General features: G+C 38.9%; 1 protein-coding gene across 1 annotated transcript in view; it reads right to left on the minus strand.

The window, feature by feature from the left end:
* LOC126457532 (tubulin-specific chaperone E) overlaps window positions 1–4,179 on the minus strand; it is a 66,777-nt gene extending 62,598 nt beyond the window's left edge. Inside the window, exons 1-2 of the mRNA XM_050093887.1 lie at window positions 4,036–4,179; window positions 3,002–3,229 (exon numbers count right to left, since the gene is read on the minus strand). Of these exons, the coding sequence (XP_049949844.1) occupies window positions 3,002–3,216 (215 nt within the window). The 5' untranslated portion in view covers window positions 3,217–3,229; window positions 4,036–4,179. The remainder of the gene's footprint in view (window positions 1–3,001; window positions 3,230–4,035) is intronic.
* Window positions 4,180–24,144: the final 19,965 nt, after the last annotated feature.

Below are 24,144 nucleotides of genomic sequence, written 5' to 3' on the forward strand. Positions count from 1 at the left end.
GTCAGAACGTCTTGTTAAGTTAACAAGGCAATTAGTAAAAGAACAGGGAATTTTACCAGCATTACAAAAGAAAAATCCATCTAATTTGGTAGATGAAAACACAATCAATAAAGTTGTAAAGTATTATGATGATGACAATAACAGCAGTTTGATGTCTGGCAAAAAAGACTGTGTTTCTGTGAAGGAAAATGGTTCTAAGATTCAAAGACAAAACACGTTAATATTGAGTAATTTAACTGAACTATTCACTGAATTTAAAAAAGAAAATCCCGACATTAAAATTGGAAGATCAAAGTTTTACAATTTGAGACAAAGATGTGTAGTGTTGCAGGGGCATCTGGCACCCATAATGTTTGTGTTTGTTTGTATCATCAGAACGTAAAGTTGATGATAGTTGGGGCTAATCATAGAGTTGACTATAAAGACCTTTTGGAAGTTATGGGATGCAGTATTGACAGTTACAATTGTATGATCAAGGGAAAATGCGAAGATTTTCCAGGCAAACAAGCCTTACTTGAAATATTTGAAGAATCCGAAGAAGATGATTTGATGCCTGACAATATAAAATACAAACAATGGGTGACAGAAGACAGAACTGAAATGGCGACAGTCATAAAATCATGAGAAGAGGTTTTTGAAGTGTTGGTGGCTAACCTTGAAAATCTGAAAATGCATGCATTATTTTATTGGAAAAGCTAAAAGTAAATTTTTGATAAAAAAATTATTCCTTTGTTTTTATAGATGAAGTACGAGGGCACAACTGGGTAAACTAACAGGCCACAGTTCATCCATTTGTATTCTATTATAAAGGTGAAGATAAATTGATGAGCCACAGCTTTTGTATCATAAGTGACTACCTTGAACACAACACTACAGCAGTGCACATTTTTTAACTAAAATTAACAACCTAGATTAAACAGCACCACCCTTCCATAAAAAAACTGATTTACTTTTCGGATGGGGCAGCAAGTCAATATTTGGGGGAAAAGAAAAAAAAAATCTCCTTTCATAAAGAAGATTTTGGGTTTGATGTAGAATGGCACTTTTTCGCTTCATGCCATGGGAAGAATCCTTGTGATGGTGTCGGGGGTACAACAGAGCGAGCTGTCACAAAAGCAAGTCTGCAACAGACCGATGACAATTATATCATAACACCTCAAGAAATGTTTGAATCATGTAAAAAACATATTAAAGGAACTACCTATGTTTTTGTACAATGTGAGGAAATACAATACGTCTATATTCAGTGTCTTGAAGGAAAGATACAACACTTGTCAGAAGATTAAAGGCACTCGATCTTTTCATTGTTTTGTACCCCATTCAGACAACTTACTGAAGAGTAAGATCACATCAACTTCGCCTGATAGTGAACTTCATCTTGCACAACTGGTTCTTCAAAATAAAGACATAGTGGCTTGTGTTTACGATGAACAGTGGTGGATTGGTGAAGTTGATAATATTGACTGTCAAAACCAAGATGAACATGTATTTTATCACCCTCCAGGATCAAGGACATCTTTTAAAAAAATTGAGAAGGATCAAGGTTGGATGCCACTTAAAAATGTACTAAGGAAGCTGTCTCCCTTGGAATTTACAACTGTGACTGTGCAAACTTACAATCTAACACCCAAACTGAGTGAACAAATTTCTCAATGTCAATGAGCGATGTACTAAAAACAAATAACAAGAGAACAATATAATGTAATTAGCAGCCTTATTTTCAATAAGAAAAAGTAAGGAATCATAGATATGATTAAATTAAATACTGTAACTGATATATTTTATTCCATAAGCCTAGATATCACAAATGTTAAAATAACGCGTTTTTGACTCATGTTTGTAATTTTTTTCCATAGCTTCCAACTGAATCTCTAAGTTGAAATTTATACTGAAGTTGATATCATGAAGGCCTATTAACTGTGAAAGTTTCAGATTTTTATCTGGTCCCCAAACAAAGATACTGCAGGCCACAAAATGGAAAAATTAAAAAATATCCCTTTTTTTAAAAAAATAGTGTATTTTTAAGTGCAAGCTGCTCATAATTGATACTCTATAAAAAGTAGCCTAGCTATAATATACAGTGTAATAGCAGAAAAAATATTAAAGCGGAGAAATTAATCTTTCTTTGGAAAACTACTGTTAAAAAATTGAGTTTTTTTAATTTGAACTATTAAAAATATATTAAAGAATACATTCAGCAAAGTGATAATGGTGTTAATTTGTAACTCAGACTGTGCTGAACTAAATGCATTTTATCTGAAAGGCTTAGGATAATCCACTACTGAATATCTGTGAAAAATTTAGATGCTTGTGAATACGAAAAAAAACGCATGTGGCCTGGTACAAATACGGCTGCCATTTCAAAATAATAAACAATAAATTTTTTTAAAAATATTTTTGTGACTACTAAACATTGCGGAATTCACCCAGCAAATATAAATTTTTTCTGAGATGGTCAAGCAACCTTTTTTCAAAATAAAATTTCAGACCTAATACCAGATAAAGTGCAAAAGACATCTGAGGTATGCAGAATGGCAAGCACCAAGAGATGACAATGTTCCATCAGAACTGTTTTACAGTTGGAGGAAAATTCATACTACAGGAATTTGCAACATTATTTACAGAATGTTTGCAAAAGAAAGCATATCTCCAAACTTTATCCAGAGCAGTGGATGTCACATGGTTGATGATAATAAGTCTTTGATCGTCATTTTAATACAACAAATATTAAATTAATTTGTCCTTCAAACTGTCAGTTACTGCAAGTAGACATTAATGTTCCCTTTTCGTACACTTGTTCTCTTTCATTATATCACAGTCAGACTCACACAGTGGAAAACAAGGCGCATTTTGTGTCTATTTCTAACTTCCCATTTCATCAATAAACAGTACTGTTTCTTGTACAATGTATAAGGTTATTTATGTGTGTTTCCACTTGCTGGTAGAGACATGTTGTAGGTACTGTGAAGACATATAATAATGCTGAAGAATGCTGCCTTACCTTGCCTTGAAATATCTAACATCATTGTACATTCCATCATGCTTTCCTCTATGTGGCTCATCCCAGTCAATACCCAGCCATATTCCTTTAGTTGGTGGCACTTCTCCAATGTACTTCACAGTTCCATATGAACCACTGCATTCTATGCGCTGACCCAACTGAAGTAACGAGAACTCATCTTTTGTTGTGTTCCCAGGAATATTTGGGCCAATCATTATCAAGACAAAACTGAAATATAAACACAACTTAAAGACACAAATTCAGAATTTGACAATAGCATTTTCAAACTGTTGTGACTATATATCTCTGCAAATTCTTTTTACTGATAGGTCTCGCTCTCACTGGCATCTTAATGATCTTAAATGGAACATTAAATCGGTTTAATATCAAAGGTGTGTTATTCTAATAGGGCACCTGTCAAATCGGTCCACATATAAGAAAAAAACATATGAAAAGGTTGCATCGCAGTCGTAAATATAAACTGTAAAATACTACTGGTATCTCAGACGTCACATCCACTACAAGCACTTTATTGATTCACTGAACAAATATGTTTTGTTTCTTTCAGCATAAATAAATTTCCTTCGCATCCAGTCAGTACGAGTCCTTTCAACTTCTCTTCAAGATAAGTGTTTAAAATGACTGTGTCATTCGGCCTGTTTTTCATATTACTGGAGAACAGCGCTCTTCAGTTCTAAACTCGAAGAATTCCTCGTTCGGATAAACGCGTTTGCAGTACCTTTGACAATGTGCATCCCATGAGCTATTGACACACCCGCAACAAACGCTGACGCGCTTCATTATAGTGAAGTAACTAAACAATCTGTACTCAATTCACATAGTGTAACGAGCAGACGCTATTTCATTTTATACTTTCTACGCAACCAGTAATATTTTTATAACCATGCCACATTACACTCAATACAAACTTCACTAATGAAAATACATTTCAGACTACAAAGAAGTGTGTAATTTGTTTATAATGTCTACAAAGAAAATTCATTACGCTAAACAGCATAAAAATATCAAGCTACCATTCATTTGACGTTCACAATTTTGTGCCGTTTACTGTATTCGAAGGAGCATAAGACTGTTTTATCTCTGGATCACCATGGAATTACTCAAGGATGTTTGTGGAAAGAATCTTCCTTTCCCATTTCAGCAGTATTTATTTTATTATTTGAAAATTGTAATTTCAATTAATGTTTGCTAATCGGTTAGAAAAATATTGCTATTACTTTCGCAAACTTTGGTGAAGCCAATCGCTGAACCGCTTCGCATATGTTTTACAACTAGCAGAGAAAGGGTGCTGAACATAATAGAGTACAGTTGGTTTCGGAAAAAAACAAATTACAATAGGTTCTTCCAACGAATTATTGACGAAAAAGGCAAACAGAATACCGACATGGTTACCGAGGAGCGCCTGCAAAATCTATATTCTGCAAATCAACATGGTTTGTGCCAGAAGTGCATTTTATATCTATGACAGACGACGATTTTCTCTTACGTTCCCCGTCAACATAAGCTACAAAAGTTCCACCCGCAAACATCCAAGCTGAAGAAACAAAAAAGGAAACTTGGGTATTTTCGATCTGTGGTCTTCACAAAGCAATTTGATTATTTAAAGAAAAAACTGGATGTAAGTGGTGAAAGAGTATACAGGGTGAGTCACCTAACATTACCGCTGGATATATTTCGTAAACCACATCAAACACTGACGAATCGATTCCACAGATCGAACGTGAGGAGAGGGGCTAGTGTAATTGGTTAATACAAACAATAAAAAAATGCACGGAAGTATGTTTTTTAACACAAACCTATGTTTTTTTAAATGGAGCCCCGTTAGTTTTGTTAGCACATCTGAACATATAAACAAATACGTAATCAGTGCCGTTTGTTGCATTGTAAAATGTTAATTACATCCGGGATATTGTAACCTAAAATTGACGCTTGAGTACCACTCCTCCGCTGTTCGATCGTGTATATCGGAGAGCACCGAATTACGTAGGGATCCAAAGGGACCGGTGATGGACCTTAGGTACAAAAGAGACTGGAACAGCACATTACGTCCACATGCTAACACCTTTTTATTGGTATTTTTCACTGACGCACATGTACATTACCATGAGGGGTGAGGTACACGTACACACGTGGTTTCCGTTTTCAATTACGGAGTGGAATAGAGTGTGCCCCGACATGTCAGGCCAATAGATGTTCAATGTGGTAGCCATCATTTGCTGCACACAATTGCAATCTCTGGCGTAATGAATGTCGTACACACCGCAGTACATCTGGTGTAATGTCGCCACAGGCTGCCGCAATGCGTTGTTTCATATCCTCTGGGGTTGTAGGCACATCACGGTACACATTCTCCTTTAACGTACCCCACAGAAAGAAGTCCAGAGGTGTAAGATCAGGAGAACGGGCTGGCCAATTTATGCGTCCTCCACATCCTATGAAACGCCCGTCGAACATCCTGTCAAGGGTCAGCCTAGTGTTAATTGCGGATTGTGCAGGTGCACCATCATGCTGATACCACATACGTCGACGCGTTTCCAGTAGGACATTTTCGAGCAACGTTGGCAGATCATTCTGTAGAAACGCGATGTATGTTGCAGCTGTTTGGGCCCCTGCAATGAAGTGAGGACAAATGAGGTGGTCGCCAATGATTCCGCACCATACATTTACAGTCCACGGTCGCTGTCGCTCTACCTGTCTGAGCCAGCGAGGATTGTTCACGGACCAGTAATGCATGTTCTGTAGATTCACTGCCCCGGGATTTGTGAAACCCGCTTAATCGGTAAACAGGTAGAACTGCAACGCATTCTCTGTTAATGCCCATTGACAGAATTGCACTCGATGATTAAAGTCATCACCATGTAATTACTGATGTAGCGACACATGAAACGAGTGAAAGTGGTGACGATGCAGTATGCGCATGACACTACTTTGACTCAGTCCACCGGCTCTCGCAATGTCCCGTGTACTCATGAGTGAGTCCATGGCAACAGCAGCTAACACACCAACTGCACCCGCTTCTCCTGTGACGGGCCTGTTACGGACCCGTTTGCGTGTTACGACCATACCTGTTGCATACAGTTGGCGGTAGATGTTTTGCAATGTGCGGCATGTTGGATGCTCTCTGCCCGGGTACCAATCTGCATACACCCTGCAGGCTTCAGCTGCATTTCGTCGACACACGCCATAGATGAGTATCATCTCCGCCTTTTCAGAGTTCGAATACACCATGGTCACAGTTCCTACAACACTAAACCATCACAGACGTCTGGTAACACGGTGTACTACAGTTGGTCTGCATGCAGAGACGAATGCAGAATAACAATAGCAGCAAGCACTACATGCGGACACTGCGACAGCTAGACCAAACCACAACAGTGCACTACAGCCACACTCGTAAACACAGTCGTCATCGTAAACATGTCCCTGCAGATGCTGCTCGCCGACCATGGCCCATGTTTGTTACAACACGCAACTGAACGTCGGAGGTTTCAAGCATCAACTTTAGGTTACAATATCTCCGGATGTAATTAACATTACAATGCAACAAACGGCACTGATTATGTATTTGTTTATATGTTCAGATGTGCTAACAAAACTAACGTGGTTCCATTTTAAAAAATGTAGGTTTGTGTTAAAAAACATACTTCCGTGCATGGTTTGTATTAAACAATTACACTAGCCCCTCTCCTCACGTTCGGTCTGTGGAATCGGTTCGTCAGTATTTGATGTGGTTTACGAAATATATCCAGCGGTAACGTTAGGTGACTCACCCTGTATACAACAATGGCAATGTCATACGAAGTTGGAAATTGGAAAATTTTCTAGAACAAGAGATGCTGAGTTTACTCATCAATTTGAAGGACATAATCTAAATGTAGAACATCAAATTTCTGAAGAAAAATGGAGGGAAAATTTGGAAGACGAGGAAAGAAGAGATGATTTAGAAACAGGAAAAAGAGATCCACAAGAGGATCAAAATATATTTATGAAACCAAGAAATCGAATAGATTTTAATGACTGTGTCACATTCACATATAAGGAATATGCACTGAAGTGGAAGATAAGTAAAATTAGATAAGGCTATAAATATAAAGAAAGATTCACTGAAGAAAAATTGAACATTTACACTGATGAAAAAAACTGCTCATGGGAAAGATATAATTGAAGAAAAATGGAGTATCTACAATTAGGGGTTGTGGAAAGTAGAAAGCTATGTTAGTTGCAAGAGAGTGTCAATATGATCAATGGATAAGGGATTTTAAAGAGGTTTTTAGGTGCTTGAAGAAATTAGTCCCCTTAGATTACTATTTGCACTTGCAATAGCATAATATTTTAGAATTATGGCCTTTAATTTCAAAACTGCCTTTCGTGATGGTGATCTGAAGGATCAAGTAATTGTGGAAGTTCCAGAGGGATACAAAGCACTTGGGAGAAATTACCTGCTCGAAAAGGCACTGTACTGATTAAAACCAACTAACAAGCTCCTTTGGAGTGTAATAAGACACTGAATGTGATTCTTAAGAATGCAGAGGTCATCCAACTGAAATCTGACCATTGCTGCTACAAATCAGATACTGAATAGAAAATGTATCTTGCTGCATGTGTTGATGATGGTACTTAATTTGGAGGCAACACCAGTGAAGCAGAAATCTCCTGCAAAAACTGAAGAAATTTTTTTAGATTACAATTAATGAAAAACCAAAAATGTTTCTTGGACTTGACAAGGTACAGAATGGAAAATTCAAAAACAAATCCATTTTCACTACAAGGAGAAAATGCAACAAAGTTATACAGCTTATTGTAATTAGTTAGTTATAGTTGGGGTCACAACCAATGGCAGTAGTGTTTAGGCTTGTTCTGCACATCTATGTCACATGTTTTCCAACAGCCAATCAGCGTTCAGCAGTATTCTGACCGCTATACTATGAATGTCACAGGTGTTGTGGCCATAAAACGTGATCGTAGCGACTTATTTAGTTAATTTCTATTCCATTAGTTCTTGTTGTCATCGCTGATGTTGGCGGTAAGCGCAAAATTCTTCATAAGGTAGCAGGAGACGTAATTTGTGGGATACCAGCTTTTATCAAGGGCTTACGTATTCCATGGATCATTTTGGACAATAAATTGTAATGATATGGAATCAGCCATTTTACATTCACATCGCAAATTAATCTAACATACTGATGTGAGTTAGTAATTCCTACCTAATGTCTTTTATACACTAGGGTATAAAAGGAGTTGTGAAGGAGAAATTTTCTCAGTATGTTTTCTGATTTTACTTTGCCATTTGCCAGACTTTCTTTTATGACACTGGGTGGGTGAACAAAAGTACTAATTGCAGCATTGTGCACCCCCATTGTGCTAAAAACAAACTTAATGTGGAGTAATGAATGTCATTTTTCATTCTGGTATTGTAATATGTACATCATGATTCCTTTTGAACTGCAGCTGATTATTTATAACAAACTTTGTTAGGGAAAAAAATATACTGTGAAGCAGTAGTCAGAATGCTCAGTTTCTCTAACAGATATGTAGAAGATGGTCGAAGGTGAGGTCCAACGTATTATTCTTACAGCACATTATCACACAATGAAGACTTTCTTTCTTAAAGATGAGTTACCTGAGAACATCATTCCATATGACATTGTTGAATGAATATATGCGACTTATGTCAAACTATTCATTTGTTTCTCCCCAATATCTGCAATGATTCGAAGACCAAATGTGGCTGAACTACATAGTTTTAGGACTTCCAGAATGTGAATTTTCCAATTTAAATTCTGATCAGTATGGACACCTAAGAATTTTTAAATTTCCACCCTATTTATAATTTCCTCGCCATGTGCTAAACTTATAGATTTAGTACCCCTAGATGTGCAGAACTGAATATGCGGTGTCTTTTTAAGGTTGAGGTTGAGACCATTCACAGATAATCAGTCAATGATACTTTACATAACTTTGTTTACCACTTCTTCTGTTTCTGAATCTATGCTTGGATTTATTAAAATACTAGTGTTGTCTGAAATAAATTCTGCTTGTTGTATACTGAGTCTAAATCGTTACCATATATGAGAAACAATTGTGAACGAAATACTGCGACCAGGGGAAACACATAAGTGGTTTCTCCCCAGTAAGAACTATGTTTCTATACTTAATTGGTTGGATTACTAATGACTCCATTCTTTTGTTAGAATGATGTTATCCATTGGTTGTCTGTTCCGCCAGTCCCATAAAACTTCAAGTTATCTAGGAGAATACTGTGATTCACCCAATCAAATGTTTTAGATAGGTCGCAGAAAATGCCAACTGACACTATTTTATTAATTAATGCTTGTAAAATCTGGTGAGTTAACATATAAATGGCATTCTCAGTAGAGTAACCCTTTTGAAATCGAAACTGTGATTTCTAAGGGCATTATTATTGCTAAGGTGAGATACTATTCTAGAAAATGTTAACACCAGTGAAACAGGTCTGTAGTTTTGACCTCTGTCTTATCATCTTTCTTGAAAAGGGGTTCAGCAATGGCATATTTCAGTCTCTCTGAATTAGTGATACATTACGTATTTTGGCTAAGACTGAAATTATTGAATGTACAATTTTCTCAATTGTGGCTAGGAAGTTGGTGATACATTCAAATGATTGAATTTCATAGGAATTTCTTTTTCAACATACTTCTGTAATATTTCTCTTGAACTGTTTGTTCCCTTACTCTACTTTAGAAATGATTATTAAATACATTTGCTGCCTGGTATTTATCACTTATGACATTTCCAGTCAGTTCAATAGTGATGTTATCTTGTTCTGTGGCTGGTTGTCCTATGTCTCATTTCACTACATTCCATATATAGTTACATCTTTTGTCAGAATTACTGATTTCTGACATCATGTGCATGTTCCATGATTTTTAGATAGCCCTCCTGAGTAACTTGGGTAGTTTTTGCAGTGTGCAATTACTGCAGGATCACTACTTTTTCACACCAAAAGATATATTTACGTTTTCCTTTCACTAGATTCTATAATCCCTCTAATGATCTATGATTTTTTTACATGGCTAACTTACGTGGAAAGTTATTTTCAAATAATTATATGGTTAAACTTGATGTTAGCGTTTGTTTCTATAATAAATTTCATCCCAGGTCATTTTGTGAAAAGTAATCTCAAAAAAAATTTGTCCTGGAGTCATTAATTATTCTACATGTTTTCTAATGAGGGTTATCCATACTGTGAGGCATTGTGTTATTTATCCTAAATAGCTGCATGTCATGGTCAGAAAGGTAATTTGTTACTGGGTAAACAGTTATTTTCTTGCTTTAAGCGTCACCAAAGAAAACATTATCAGTTAGAGTCCTACTGTCTTTATCCACTCTTGTCAGAAAGTTAATTACTGAGATCAAATCGAGGAATCCAGATCATATCTCGCATCAGAATTTTTAGATAACATGGTTGTATGGAGAAAAACAGCGATTAATTTACTTATAATCAATTATTCAAAATGACAGTAACAATCGCATTATTTATTTTGCCACCAACCAGTTTCAACTCATGATGGCGTCATCTTCAGGGCTATTTACACTGTAAAGTTATAATATTAGTAAGTAATCATGTACGTAATCTACAAGCAATTAGTCAAAGTTACATAAATAAACAGATTTTTATACCCATTTGATCGCTCACTGGAGTCGTCACCCTGCCTGTGCCCAGTTGGCTCTCTGCATGAGCTTAAATAACGGCCACCAACAATGGTAACGCCCTCCATGGTGACCAACGGTAGTTACATGCTTAAGCAAGAAATCGTAAATTTTATAGTTTGTTCCCATTGTAATATAAAACATAATAAATAATAGTAATAAATGTAACTAATTAAACCTCGAGAAATTTAAAATTATTTAAATTCAGGTAACTGTTTTCCTATTCATTTTTCACATCATTTGTGGATAGAGCAGGGCCCTCTATCTTTTGTGGTAGGGACGCCATTGCCATGGGCGATAGAATATATCAAGCCTGTGTGATTGGGACACCGTCGTCATGCTGGCCGCCTCGTAATGGGACAACATTTACCCGAATTATAAATAATTGTAAATTACGTGGTATCACGTAACATTCCGCCAGTACGGACGGTATTTGCTTCGTGATACTTTACCCGTCTTAAATTGGACCGTTTACCAATTGCGAAAAAGGTCGCTATCATGTTGATGTATGGCTATTGTGCTCAAAATGCCCAACAGGCGTGTACTATGTATGCTGCTCGGTATCCTGGACGACATCATCCAAGTGTTGGGACCGTTCGCCGGATAGTTACGTTATTTAAGGAAACAGGAAGTGTTCAGCCACATGTGAGACGTCAACCACGACCTACAACAAATGATGATGTCGAAGTAGGTGTTTTAGCTGTTGCCGTAGCTAATCCACACATCAGTAGCAGACAAATTGCGGCAGAATCGGGAATCTCAAAAACGTCGGTGTTGATAATGCTACATCAACATCGATTGCACCCATACCATATTTCTAGACACCAGGAATTGCATGGTGACGACTTTGAATGTCGTGTACACATCTGCCACTGGGCACAAGAGAAATTACAGGATGATGACAGATTTTTTGCAAGCGTTCTATTTAGCGACGAAGCGTCATTCACCAACAGCGGTAACATAAACCGGCATAATATCCACTACTGGGTAACGCAAAATCCACGATGGCTGCGACAAGTGGAACATCAGCGGCCATGGGAGGTTAATGTATGGTGTGGCATCATGGGAGGAAGGATAATTGGCCCTCATTTTATCGATGGCAATCTAAATGGTGCAATGTATGCTGATTTCTTAAGTAATGTTCTACCCATGTTACCAGAAGATGTTTCACTGCATGACAGAATGGCGATGTACTTCCAACGTGATGGACGTCTGGTGCATAGCTTGCGTGCGGTTGCAGCGGTATTGAATAGCATATTTCATGACAGGTGGATTGGTCATCGAAGCACCATACCATGGCCCTCACGTTCACCATATCTGACGTCCCCGGATTTCTTTCTGTGAGGAAAGTTGAAGGATATTTGCTATCGTGATCCACCAACAACGCCTGACAACATGCGTCAGCGCATTGTAAATGCATGTGCGAACATTACGGAAGGAGAACTACTCGCTGTTGAGAGGAATGTCGTTATATGTATTGCCAAATGCATTGAGGTTGACAGACATCAGTTTGAGCATTTATTGCATTAATCACGCAGTAATAGCATGCATTCTCAGAAATGATAAGTTCACGAAGGTACATGTATCGCATTGGAACAATCGAAATAAAATGTTCAAACATACCTACGTTCTGTATTTTAATGTAAAAAACCTACCTGTTACCAACTGTTCGTCTAAAATTGTGAGCGGTATGTTTGTGACTATTACAGCGTCATCTATCACAAAGTGAAAAAAGTGGTCCAACTGAAACATTCATATTTCTTTATGTACTACACAAATATGTAATAAAAAATGAAGGTTCCTATTTAAAAACTCAGTTGATATTCGTTTGACCTACGGCAGCGCCATCTAGTGGGCCAACCATCGCGCCATCTGGTTTCCCCCTCCAAGCTAGACAAGTTTCGTCCTTTGTAGTTTTTTCGTTTTTCGCTTATTTCGTGAGGAATTTGGATCGGTCACGATCAATGGACCACCCTGCATATATATCGTGTAAAAAGACCTGGTGTTAAACTGACATGTTTCATATCATTACGAAATGTTGTATTCATGATCTATGGAACTAATATTAATGTAACGTTACATTTTTTACATTTCCTGCAACCTGCAAAAACTCATCACAGCAAGCCACTATTTCTTGCTTCTCCGAAGAGTAGAATATAGAATGACACTGAATTCAGGCGTCTTAAACTCATCACAAGATTTTGGGCATCTGGGTGATATGAATTACTCATTGGTTTGCTTTTATAGTTCATTGTACAAGCCAAGTTCTGCTAAATACGACCGAGTTTTTGTGTTCTTATAAAGATAAGTTATTTGTATTGGAATAACATATAATTTGGTAAAATTACTCATTAAAATAAGTGTATTAGAGCGTTTTTTTAAGTTTACTATTAAAGTAACGTCTTTCCCTTACCTATTAGTCTCGGAAACGTGAAAAGATCGTAAAGTAGAGTCACAGTCGTATATTTGTTTACGTTTAGGCAAGTTAACTTCGAGAATCCCGTTTAATTTCTCTGTTTTTCTTTCCAACAATTTAATTTGAGTGCGTCCATTCATTATTAAATTCACATTTCCGGAAAATAGCGTAAATCACAAGTTGAGAGTGAATTAAAATCTTTTGCATTAGTTATTTGATTACTTACAGTTTGCATACAGTAAAGTTACACCCTGCTGTGTTAAGATACGTAAACTGATATCAACAGCTTTTTTTTTCTCCGTTATGTTGTAATTATTCGATGATTACTAAGTGCTCTGAGGTGTAGTAGTTTTTATGCAAGTACTGATTTATTAATAAAACGTTGTTTCAGAAAGTTTTTACGTTTATAGTAAAAAATGCTCCACAAAACGTTATGGGCCCAGACACAAGTTTGAAAGTGAGGTATTATAAACGTTAAAATGAAGTCGTGCGCGGGAATCCAAAGCCAGTTCGGAAGTTACGAGTGTGCCGATCATTCATATTTTGCCGATTGATTATTGTTTCATAAAGACTGCCTATATTTTTTCTCTCACTCAAAGCTATAAATGAGTGGTACAGCCTCAACTGAACTTCCACTGATTGAAAAGTTGATTTGGCGTGAAAATTACTCTACGCAGAAATTTGCCATAAAATCGTATTTGGTCCATGACGAACTGTGGGATGTTGTTGAAAACCCGTCTTCGGATCCGACGAAATTGGACGAAGAGAGACATAAAGGAGCATTCCCGGTTTATACTTTTTGTGGAGCAAAAGATGAATTATTCCCACATAAGGTACACAAATACGTCAGCACAAGCCTGGACAGTCTTGGAAAAGCATTTGAAGACTCATGACTCACGCATAGAGTAGGCTTGCTTAGGTCACTAATCACAACCAAATTAGAAAAATACAAGTCGATAGACAACTACTGCGATCAAATAATAACGACTGCATTTAAGTTAAATGAAATGAAGGTTGTGGTGAGTGAAGACAGGATAGGAATTTTGCTCCTGGCTTGATTGCCAGATCATTATAAGCCTTTGATCATGGCACTTGAAAACAGTGGCACACGTATCATGCGAGATTCTATTAAAGTCAAACTTCTGCAAGACGTCAAGGCCGAAGATGCAAATGGAAATGGAGAATCTGCTCATGATACAAATAAGAAGATCTTACAAAACGTGTTATTAAATGCTACAAGTGCAATAGACCGAATCATATTGTTAAATATTGTTTTACCAAGGACGAAACAGGAAGAAGCTCGTAAAAAAGGATAATGATGTATATGTACATAGGAAACAGACACAACAAAAGAAGCTTTTCTTGCTGCTGTCTCACGGAAAGGATATATGGTATTTAAATTCCTGTGCCTCAATGTATATTACTAATGATGGAAAGGAGCTTCATAGTGTCAAGCCATGTAATAGTTCAGTGAGAAGCGTGAGAGGTGATGGCTTAGTAGCGGAGATTACTGGAAGTGTTGATCTGACCTTCTATATTGGCGATAAAACAGTAAAAATAGAAGCACCTGACGTCATTCATATCCCAAACTCAGCTGTAAATTTACTCTCAGTTAGTAAAATTGTAAGCTAAGGGCATAAGTGACTAATCAGCACCCTCCTCCAAAACTGGAGGTTTTTTGTTGAATTTCATGAACAATGCAGTCACTGGAGAGCGCAGAAAAATGGTCTGCCTCAGGGAAGCGACTTGGCTCCACTTCTCTTCAACATTTATACCAACGACCAGCCATTGACCCTGGGCACAAGGAGATACTTATTTGCAGATGACCTGGCCCTAGCTACGCAGAGCTCATGCTTATAAACAGTAGAAAGAAACCTGACAACTGCACTTAGAACACTGTCAAGCTACTAAAATAGGAACCATCTCAGATCAACCCCTTCAAAGACACAAGCGTGTGCCTTTCATTTAAGGAACATGGAAACTAATCGTGAGATACATACTGAATGGTCAGGCGTTCAACTCCAGCATTATCACGCACTTAAATACTTGGGAGTCAATCTCGACAGAACTCAGACATGCAAAACTCACTGCAAGAACACCAAAATGAAAATCTTCACTCAAAACAACCTAATTCCCAAACTAGCAGGGACACAGTGGGGCTCGCATCCACAAACTATTCGCTCCTCTGCAGTGTTACTGTGCTTTTGCACTGTCAAATATGCTTACCCAGTTTGTGTGCTACTCATGTTCGGACTAGCCACGACAGCAGCTAAAACACCTACTTGGGCAACATCATTTGTTGCAGGTCGTGGTTGACGTTTCACATGTGGCTGAACACTTCCTGTTTCCTTAAATAATGTAACTATCCAGCGAACGGTCCGGACACTTGGCTGATGTCGTCCAGGATACCTAGCAGCATACATAGCACACGCCCGTTCGGCATTTTAATCACAATAGTCATACATAAATACGATATCGACCTTTTCCGCAATTGGTAAACGGTCCATTTTAACACGGGTAATGTATCACGAAGCAAATACCGTCCGCACTGACGGAATTTTACGTGATACCACGTACTTATACGTTTGTGACTATTACAGCGCCATCTATCACAAAGCGAAAAAAGTTGTCCAACTGAAACATTCATATTTCTTTATGTATTACACGAATATGTAACAAAAAATGGGGGTTCCTATTTTAAAAAAAAACGCAGTTAATATCCGTTTGACCTATGGCAGTGCCATCTAGCGGGCCAACCATAGCGCCATCTGGTTTGACCCTTCAAGATAGACGAGTTTCATTCTTTGAAGTTTTTTCGTTTGATGCTTATTTCGTGAGATATTTGGCCAGGTCACTATCAATGGACCACCCTGTATTCAAAAATTAATCTATTGAACACAAGGAACTGTCATTTAGAATTTTTCAAATTCGTTTTTAAATGCTGGTTGCCTATCTGTCAGACTTTTAATGCCATTGGTTAATGACCAAAGACTAATGTGGCAGCGTCATGTATCCCTTTCTGTAGAGGCATATATCACTAGGCGTAAGATAGATACTGCCTACAGGAAAATTAAAGAGACCTTTGGAGAAAAGAGAACCACTAGTATGAATATCAAGAGCTCAGATGGAAACCCAGTTCTAAGCAGAGAAGGGAAAGCAGAGAGTTGGAAGGACTATATAAAGGGTCTATACAAGAGCAATGTACTTGAGGACAATATTATGGAAATGCACGAGGACGTAGATGGAGATGATATAGGAGGTATGATACTGCATGAAGAGTTTGACAGAGCACTGAAAGACCTAAGTCGAAACAAGGCCCCGGGAGGAGACAACATTCCATTAGAACTACTGATAGCCTTGGGATAGCCATCTATGACAAAACTCTACCATCTGGTGAGCCAGATGTATGAGACAAGCGAAATACCCTTAGACTTCAAGAAGAATATAATAATACCAACTCCAAAGAAAGCAGGTGTTGACAGATGTGAAAATTATCGAACTATCAGTTTAATGAGCCATGGCTGCAAAATACTAACATGAATTATTTATAGGAGAATGGAAAAATTGGTAGAAGCCGACCTTGGGGAGGATCAGTTAGGATTCTGTACAAATGTTGGAACACATGAGGCAATACTGACCCTACGACTTATCTTAGAAAATAGATTAAGGAAAGACAAACCTACGTTTCTATCATTTCTAAACTTAGAGAAAGCTTTTGACAATGTTGACTCGAGTACTCTCTTTCAAATTCTGAAGGTGGCAGGGGTAAAATAAAGGGAACGAAAAGCTATTCTCAATTTGTACAGTAACCAGATGGCAATTATAAGAGTCGAGGGCCATGAAAGGGAAGCAGTGGATGGGGGGTGGGGGGAAGTGAGACAGGTTTGTAGCCTGTCCCTGATATTATTCAATCTGTATATTGAGCAAGCAGTAAAGGAAGCAAAAGAAAAATTTGAGGTGTGAATTAAAATCCATGGAGAGGAAATAAAAACTTTGAGGTTTGCCGATAACATTGTGATTCTGTCAGAGACAGCAAAAGACCTGGAAGAGCAGCTGCACGGAATGGACAGTGCCTTCAGAGGAGGATATAAGATGAAAACAACAAACGCAAAACGAGGATAATGGAATGCAGTCTAATTAAATCAGGTGATGCTGAGGGAATTAGTTTAGGAAATGAGACACTTAAAGTAGTAAAGGAGTTATGGTATTCATCATCATCATTTAAGACTGATTATGCGTTTCAGCGTTCAGTCTGGAGCATAGTCCCCCTTATAAAATTCATCCATGATCTGCTATTCAGTGCTAACATTGGTGCCTCTTCTGATGTTAATCCTACTACTTAAAAATCATTCTTAACCGAATCCAGGTACCTTCTCCTTGATCTACCCGACTCCTCCTACCCCCTACAGCTGAACCTATGAGTCTCTTGGGTAACCTTGCTTCTCCCATGTGTGTAACATGACCCCACCATCTAAGCCTGTTCGCCCTGACTGCTACGTCTATAGAGTTCATTCCCAGTTTTTCTTTGATTTCCTCATTGTGGACACCCTCCTGCCATTGTTCCCATCTACTAGTACCTGCAATCATAATAGCTACTTTCATATCTGTAACATCATCCTTATTGATAAGGTAACCTGAATCCACCCAGCTTTCGCTCCCATACAACGAAGTTGGTCGAAAGATTGAACGGTGCACAGATAATCTAGTCCTCGTACTAACTTCATTCCTGCAGACGAGAGTAGATCATAGTTGAGCGCCCAATGCTTTAGCTTTGCTACACCTCCTTTTCAGACCTGAGTTTCTCCTGGCGTATACAACTTTCAAATAACTTCCGGAAATTCAGCCAGGTAATACTTTCAGCGACCGCCGATATTTCGGCGGGATAACACCCCGCCATTTTCAAGACAAACTGCAACGGACAGGCGGCGTACATGCAAATTTAAAACCTCGGTTCTCGGACAGAAGCAGTAAAGATAACACACACACACACACTGAACACTAGTGCCACCAAAGATGACCAAAGTCAGAGCTATCGATACTGAGACTATGAATTCGCAGGTGAGGCAGCATTGACTCTGTTCCTCTGTTTTTTGACAAGGGAGAGAGCCGGATTCCAAACAGAGTTTAAACAGAAACCTCCATCCCTGTTAACGAGGTTGCTCGCTAATTTAATCTCAACTGCCTCCCTAATGACACTGTCCCAATTGCTGGACGTGCATGCCAATATCTCGGTGTTATTATATAACATGGGGTGACCAGTATCCAAGCAATGTTCGGCAATAGCAAATCTATTTGGCTGCTGTAATCGTGTGTGCCGTTTATGCTCAGTACATCTGTCCTCCACGGTCCTGATAGTTTGACCAATATATGCCATGCCGCAGCTAGAAGGAATACGATATACACCCGCCTTATGCAGTCCAAGATCATCCTTAAAGGAACTCAAAAGTGCTCTAATTTTAGATGGAGGTCGGAAAACACATTTCACATCGTATTTCCGTAAAATACGACCGATCTTATTGGACATGCTTCCTACGTAAGGCAAAAAGGCATTAGATTTAGGTGTTGACTCAGAATTATCATCAATCACCCGATGTACAGTTGGTCGATAGCGCAACGCACGTTCAATCTGTCTATCACTATAACCATTTTGACGAAATGTAACTTCAAGATGGGCCAGCTCAGCTGGCAAAGTCTCAGCGTCAGAAACGACATGTGCCTTGTGTACCAAGATACGAAGTACCCCTTCACGCTGAGCCGAATGGTGACAACTATCAGCTTGTAAGTACAAGTCTACAATGATCCATCATCCTTCCTCCTAACCAACACGTCGAGAAAGGGAAGGCAACCATCCTCTTCCACCTCCATCGTAAAACGAATTCAAATTCTCCCTACCGTGAGGCCAAACAACGAAGGTATCGTAAACGTATCTAAAGAAACAGGCGGGTTTTAAAGGCGCCGACTCCAATACACGTTCCTCGAAGTCTTCCATAAACAAATTTGCGATCACAGGAGACAACGGACTACCCATCGCAACTCCATCTGTCTGCTCGTAATACTGGTCATTAAATAAAAAGTAAGTGGATGTCAACACATGCCTAAAGAGATTAGTTAAATCAGCACCAAACCTGGCTTCAATTAACCGCAACGAATCAGACCGAGGAACACGAGTGAAGAGAGAGACCACATCGAAACTCACTAAAATATCAGAGTCATTCAGCCCCAGTCCCTCCAAACGACGTAAAAAATCAGCTGAGTTCCTGATATGATTTTCACACCGTCCTACTTGTGGACTCAACAGAGAAGCAAGACGCTTGGATACACGATATGTCGGAGCGCCGATGTTACTCACTATAGGACGGAAAGGAACCCCTTCCTTATGAACCTTTGGAAGGCCATATAACCTAGGGGGAACGGCACTATAGGTGTTAAGCCACTTGATTGTGTCCTGCGACAAACCACTTTTCTTCACGAGGCTGTTGGTCTTTCTCTCAACACTTTTCGTGGAGTCAGCATCGATTCTGCGATACGCTGAATCAGATAGTAAACGTTGCATCTTTTGTACATAATCATGTTTATTTAAAACAACATGCACGTCGCCTGTCCGTTGCAGTTTGCCTTGAAAATGGCGGGGTGTTCTCCCGCCGAAATATCGGCGGTCGCTGAAAGTGTTACCTGGCTGAATTCCCGGAAGTTATTTGAAAACCTCCTTTTCAGTTCTTTCACTATGTTGCCATCCTGTGAGAATATGCATCCTAAGTACTTGAAACCGTCTACCTGTTCTAACTTTGTTCCTCCTATTTGGCACTCATTCGTTTATATCTCTTTCCCACTGACATTACTTTCGTTTTGGAGATGATAATCTTCATACCATAGTCCTTACATTTCTGATCTAGCTCTGAAATATTACTTTGCAAACTTTCAATCAAATCTGCCAACACAACTAAGTCATCCGCATATGCAAGACTGCTTATTTTGTGTTCACATATCTTAATCTCACCCAGCCACTCTATTGTTTTCAACATATGATCCATAAAATGGCTCTGAGCACTATGGGACTTAACATCTGTGGTCATCAGTCCCCTAGAACTTAGAACTACTTAAACCTAACTAACCTAAGGACAACACACACATCCATGCCCGAGGCAGGATTCGAACCTGCGACCGTAGCAGTCGCGTGGCTCTGGACTGAGCGCCTAGAACCGCGAGACCACCGCTGCTGGCTATGATCCATAAATAATATGAACAACAGTGGAGACAGGATGCAGCCTTGTCTCACCCCTGAAACTACTCTGAACCATGAACTCGATTTACTGTCAACTCTAACTGCTGCCTGACTATCTATGTAAAGAACTTTAATTGCTTGCAAAAGTTTGCCTCCTATTCCATAATCTCGTAGAACAAACAATAACTTCCTCCTAGGAACCCGGTCAAATGCCTTTTCTAGATCTATAAAGCATAGATAAAATTCCCTGTTGCTTCTCCATTATTTGCCGTAAGCTAAAGATCTGGTCCTGACAACATCTAAGAGGCCTAAACCCACACTGATTTTCATCCAATTTGTCCTCAACTACTACTCGCACTTTCCTTTCAACAGTACCTGAGAAGATTTTAGCCACAGTGCTGATAAAAGAGATACCTCTGTAGTTGTTACAGTGTTTTCTGTTTCCATGTTGAAAGATTGGTGTGACTACTTCTTTCGTCCAGTCTGATGGAACCTGACCCGACTCCCACACCATTTCAATTATCCTGTGTACCCTTTTAAGACCTAACATGCCACTGTATTTGATGAGTTCCGACTTAATTTCATCCACCCCAGCTGCTTTATTGCACTGCCCTCTATTGAACATTTTCTCCACTTCCTCAAATGTGATCCTACTTCCATCATCATTCCTATCCCATTATACATCGAAATCTGAAATATTACTGATCGTATTTTCACCTACATTGAGCAACTCTTCAAAATATTCCCTCCATCTGCCCAAGGCATCAACAGGATTCACCAGCAGTTTTCCTGACCTATCCAAAATACTTGTCATTTCCTTCTTACCTCCCTTTCGAAGACTGCTAATTACACTCCAGAATGGTTTTCCAGCAGCTTGACCCATAGTCTCCAACCTGTTTCCAAAGTCTTCCCAAGATTTCTTCTTGGCTGCTGCAATTATCTGTTTGGCTTTGTTTCTTTCTTCATAACTTTCTCTGTCTACCTGGCTTCTAGTATGTAGCCATTTTTGATACGCCTTCTTTTTCCTTTTACAGGCTGCCTTGACTGTGTCATCCCACCAAGCTGTTTGCTTCATCCTAACTTTACACACTACTGTACCAAGACATTCTTTAGTCACTTCTAGTACTGTGTCCCTGTACCTTGTCCATTCCTTTTCCAATGACTGTAATTGACTACATTCAACGAACTGCTACCTTTCTGAGATCACTGTTATGTACTTGTGCCTGATTTCCTTATCCTGAAGTTTCTCCACTCTTATCCTCCTACATATGGACCTGACCTCCTGCACTTTTGGCCTCACAAAATCAATTTCACTGCAGATTAAATAGTGATCAGTGTCATCAAAAAATCCCCTGAATACACGTGTGTCCCTCACAGCCTTCCTGAATTCCTGATCTGTTATTATATAGTCAATGAGAGATCTGGTTCCCCTGCCTTCCCAAGTATATCAGTGAATGTTCATATGTTTAAAAAAGGAGTCTGTGATTACTAAGCCCATACTGGCACAGAAATCCAAGAGTTGTTTCCTGTTCCTGTTGGCCTCCATATCCTCTCCAAATTTACCCATAACATTTTCATACCCTTCTGTTCGATTTCCAATCCTGGCATTAAAATCACCCATGAGCAGAACACTGTACTTGTCATTTACTCTAACAACTACATCACTGAGTGCGTCATAAAAACTATCTATCTTATCTTGATCTGTCCCTTCACAATGCGAATATACTGACACAATCCTAATTTTCTTGCTAGACACTGTCAAATCTATCCACATCAGTCGTTCGTTTACATACCTTATTGCAACTACGCTGGGTTCAATTTCTTTGCCGATGTAAAGCCCTACACCCCATTGTGCTACTCCTGCTTTGTCTCCTGACAGGTAAACCTTGTATTCTCCCACTTCCTCTTCTTTCTCACCCCTTACCCGAATGTCACTAACAGCTGAAACGTCCTATCCCATCTTACTTGCAACCTCTGCCAGCTCTACTTTCTTCCCAGAGTAGCCCCCATTGATATTAATAGCTCCCCATCTCGATACCATTCGTTTGCCGAGTCGTATCTTAGGAGTCCCTGGTTTGTCAGTTAGAGGTGGGACTTCGTCACGTCCGAAGGTCCGAGGCATTTTGCTCTGATTGTTGCCAGCATCAAGCAGGTTGATAGCCTTACTTGCCCTGGGTCCCATTGAGTTTTACCCTTAACGGTTGATGGACTAACCGGTGGATTTGGTAGTCTTTGCCGTCTGAGCACAATGGTGACCATGACTCAGAATATGTCCGAGGTGCCCGGCCTTACTCCACAGTAACTGGTATCCCGACTGCCAGGACCACTTACTTGGCCACTCATATGTTGCCCGTGGTTCATGAACTAGGACAACAGGAACCCACACCATGAACTATAAGAGTTATGGTATTTGGCGATCAAAATAAATGATGATGGTCGAAGTAGATAGGATATAAAATGTTGACTGGCAACGGCAAGGAAGCGTTTCTGAAGAAGAAAAATTTGTTAACATCGAGTATGGATTTAAGTCTCAGGAAGTCGTTTCTGAAAGTATTTGTATGGAGTTTAGCCATGTGTGGAAGTGAAACGTGGACGATAAATAGTTTAGACAAGAAGAGAATAAAAGATTTCGAACTGTGGTGATACAGAAGAATACTGAAGATTAGATGGGTAGATCACATAACTAATGAGGAGGTACTGAATAGAACTGAGGAGAAGAGAAATTTGCGGCACAACTTGGCTAGAAGAAGGGATCAGTTGGTAGGAAATGTTCTGAGGCATCAAGGGATCACCAATTTAGTATTGGATGTCAGTGTGTAGGGTAAAAATCGTAGAAGGAAACCAAGAGATGAATACGGTAAGCAGAGCCAAAAGGACGTAGGTTGCAGTAGGTACTGGGAGAAGCTTGCACAGGATAGAGTAGCATGGAGAGCAGAATCAAACAAATCTCTGGACTGCAGACCACAACAACAACATTAATATCAAATTTCATAAGTGAATGTATGTATTGTGAAGATATTGTAAATATCACTGGTTCCTTAAATAAACCTCAACTCCACACACTTTCACTATTCTATTGACTATTTCTAATATATTTTTGCAGCTCAATGGTCTCAAGAGATGAAGGTTTAAGAGTTTCGTAGAAGAATTGCTGAATAAAAACATACAGTTACATTTTGTGTTGATATGGTAAGTATTAAGTAGAAGCAAGCATACTGATGTGAAATAGCATTTCTTCAGTGAAGAACTGAATCAATGCTGATTCAACATAAAACACCATTAATATCAAGAAAAACTTGCTGACTACTAACTAAACATGTCCAAAGTATTGCTTTTAAAATACTTAAAGAAAAGCTACTGTTTAATTGAAATTAAAATCTTTTGTTTGTGTAATATGATATTTTCTGAGACTATCGTTACCAGTTTTTTGGGAGACTAAGCATCAGCTCGAGCAACATAACGTCAACAGATCCAACATAAAGAACAAGCAGCAAGCAACAAGAGCTGTGTGCTGTTAGTCGGTCTGTGTGTAGGCTTCCACCAAATTGTTCGGTTTGCCGATTTAAAAAAAGAAAAAAGTGTGTTGTGTAGGTACAAGAAGAGCTATCTCTTCAGGACTTCTATCCTTGATAATATGGTCCCTTTATAGATTGTGAGACGTTCTCGTTCGTAATTTTGTTTTGGGTTTCATTATGGTCATTTCGTTATGGCCACATCCTTTTTTGGTATATTGTTCATCTGCGTTTTAGAACTTCTTTACGTTGGCCGCACTGGGCTGACATCACCAGAGCCATA

The sequence above is a fragment of the Schistocerca serialis genome, chromosome 2 (genome assembly GCF_023864345.2).
Source record: "Schistocerca serialis cubense isolate TAMUIC-IGC-003099 chromosome 2, iqSchSeri2.2, whole genome shotgun sequence".
NCBI classification, from domain to species: domain Eukaryota; kingdom Metazoa; phylum Arthropoda; class Insecta; order Orthoptera; family Acrididae; genus Schistocerca; species Schistocerca serialis.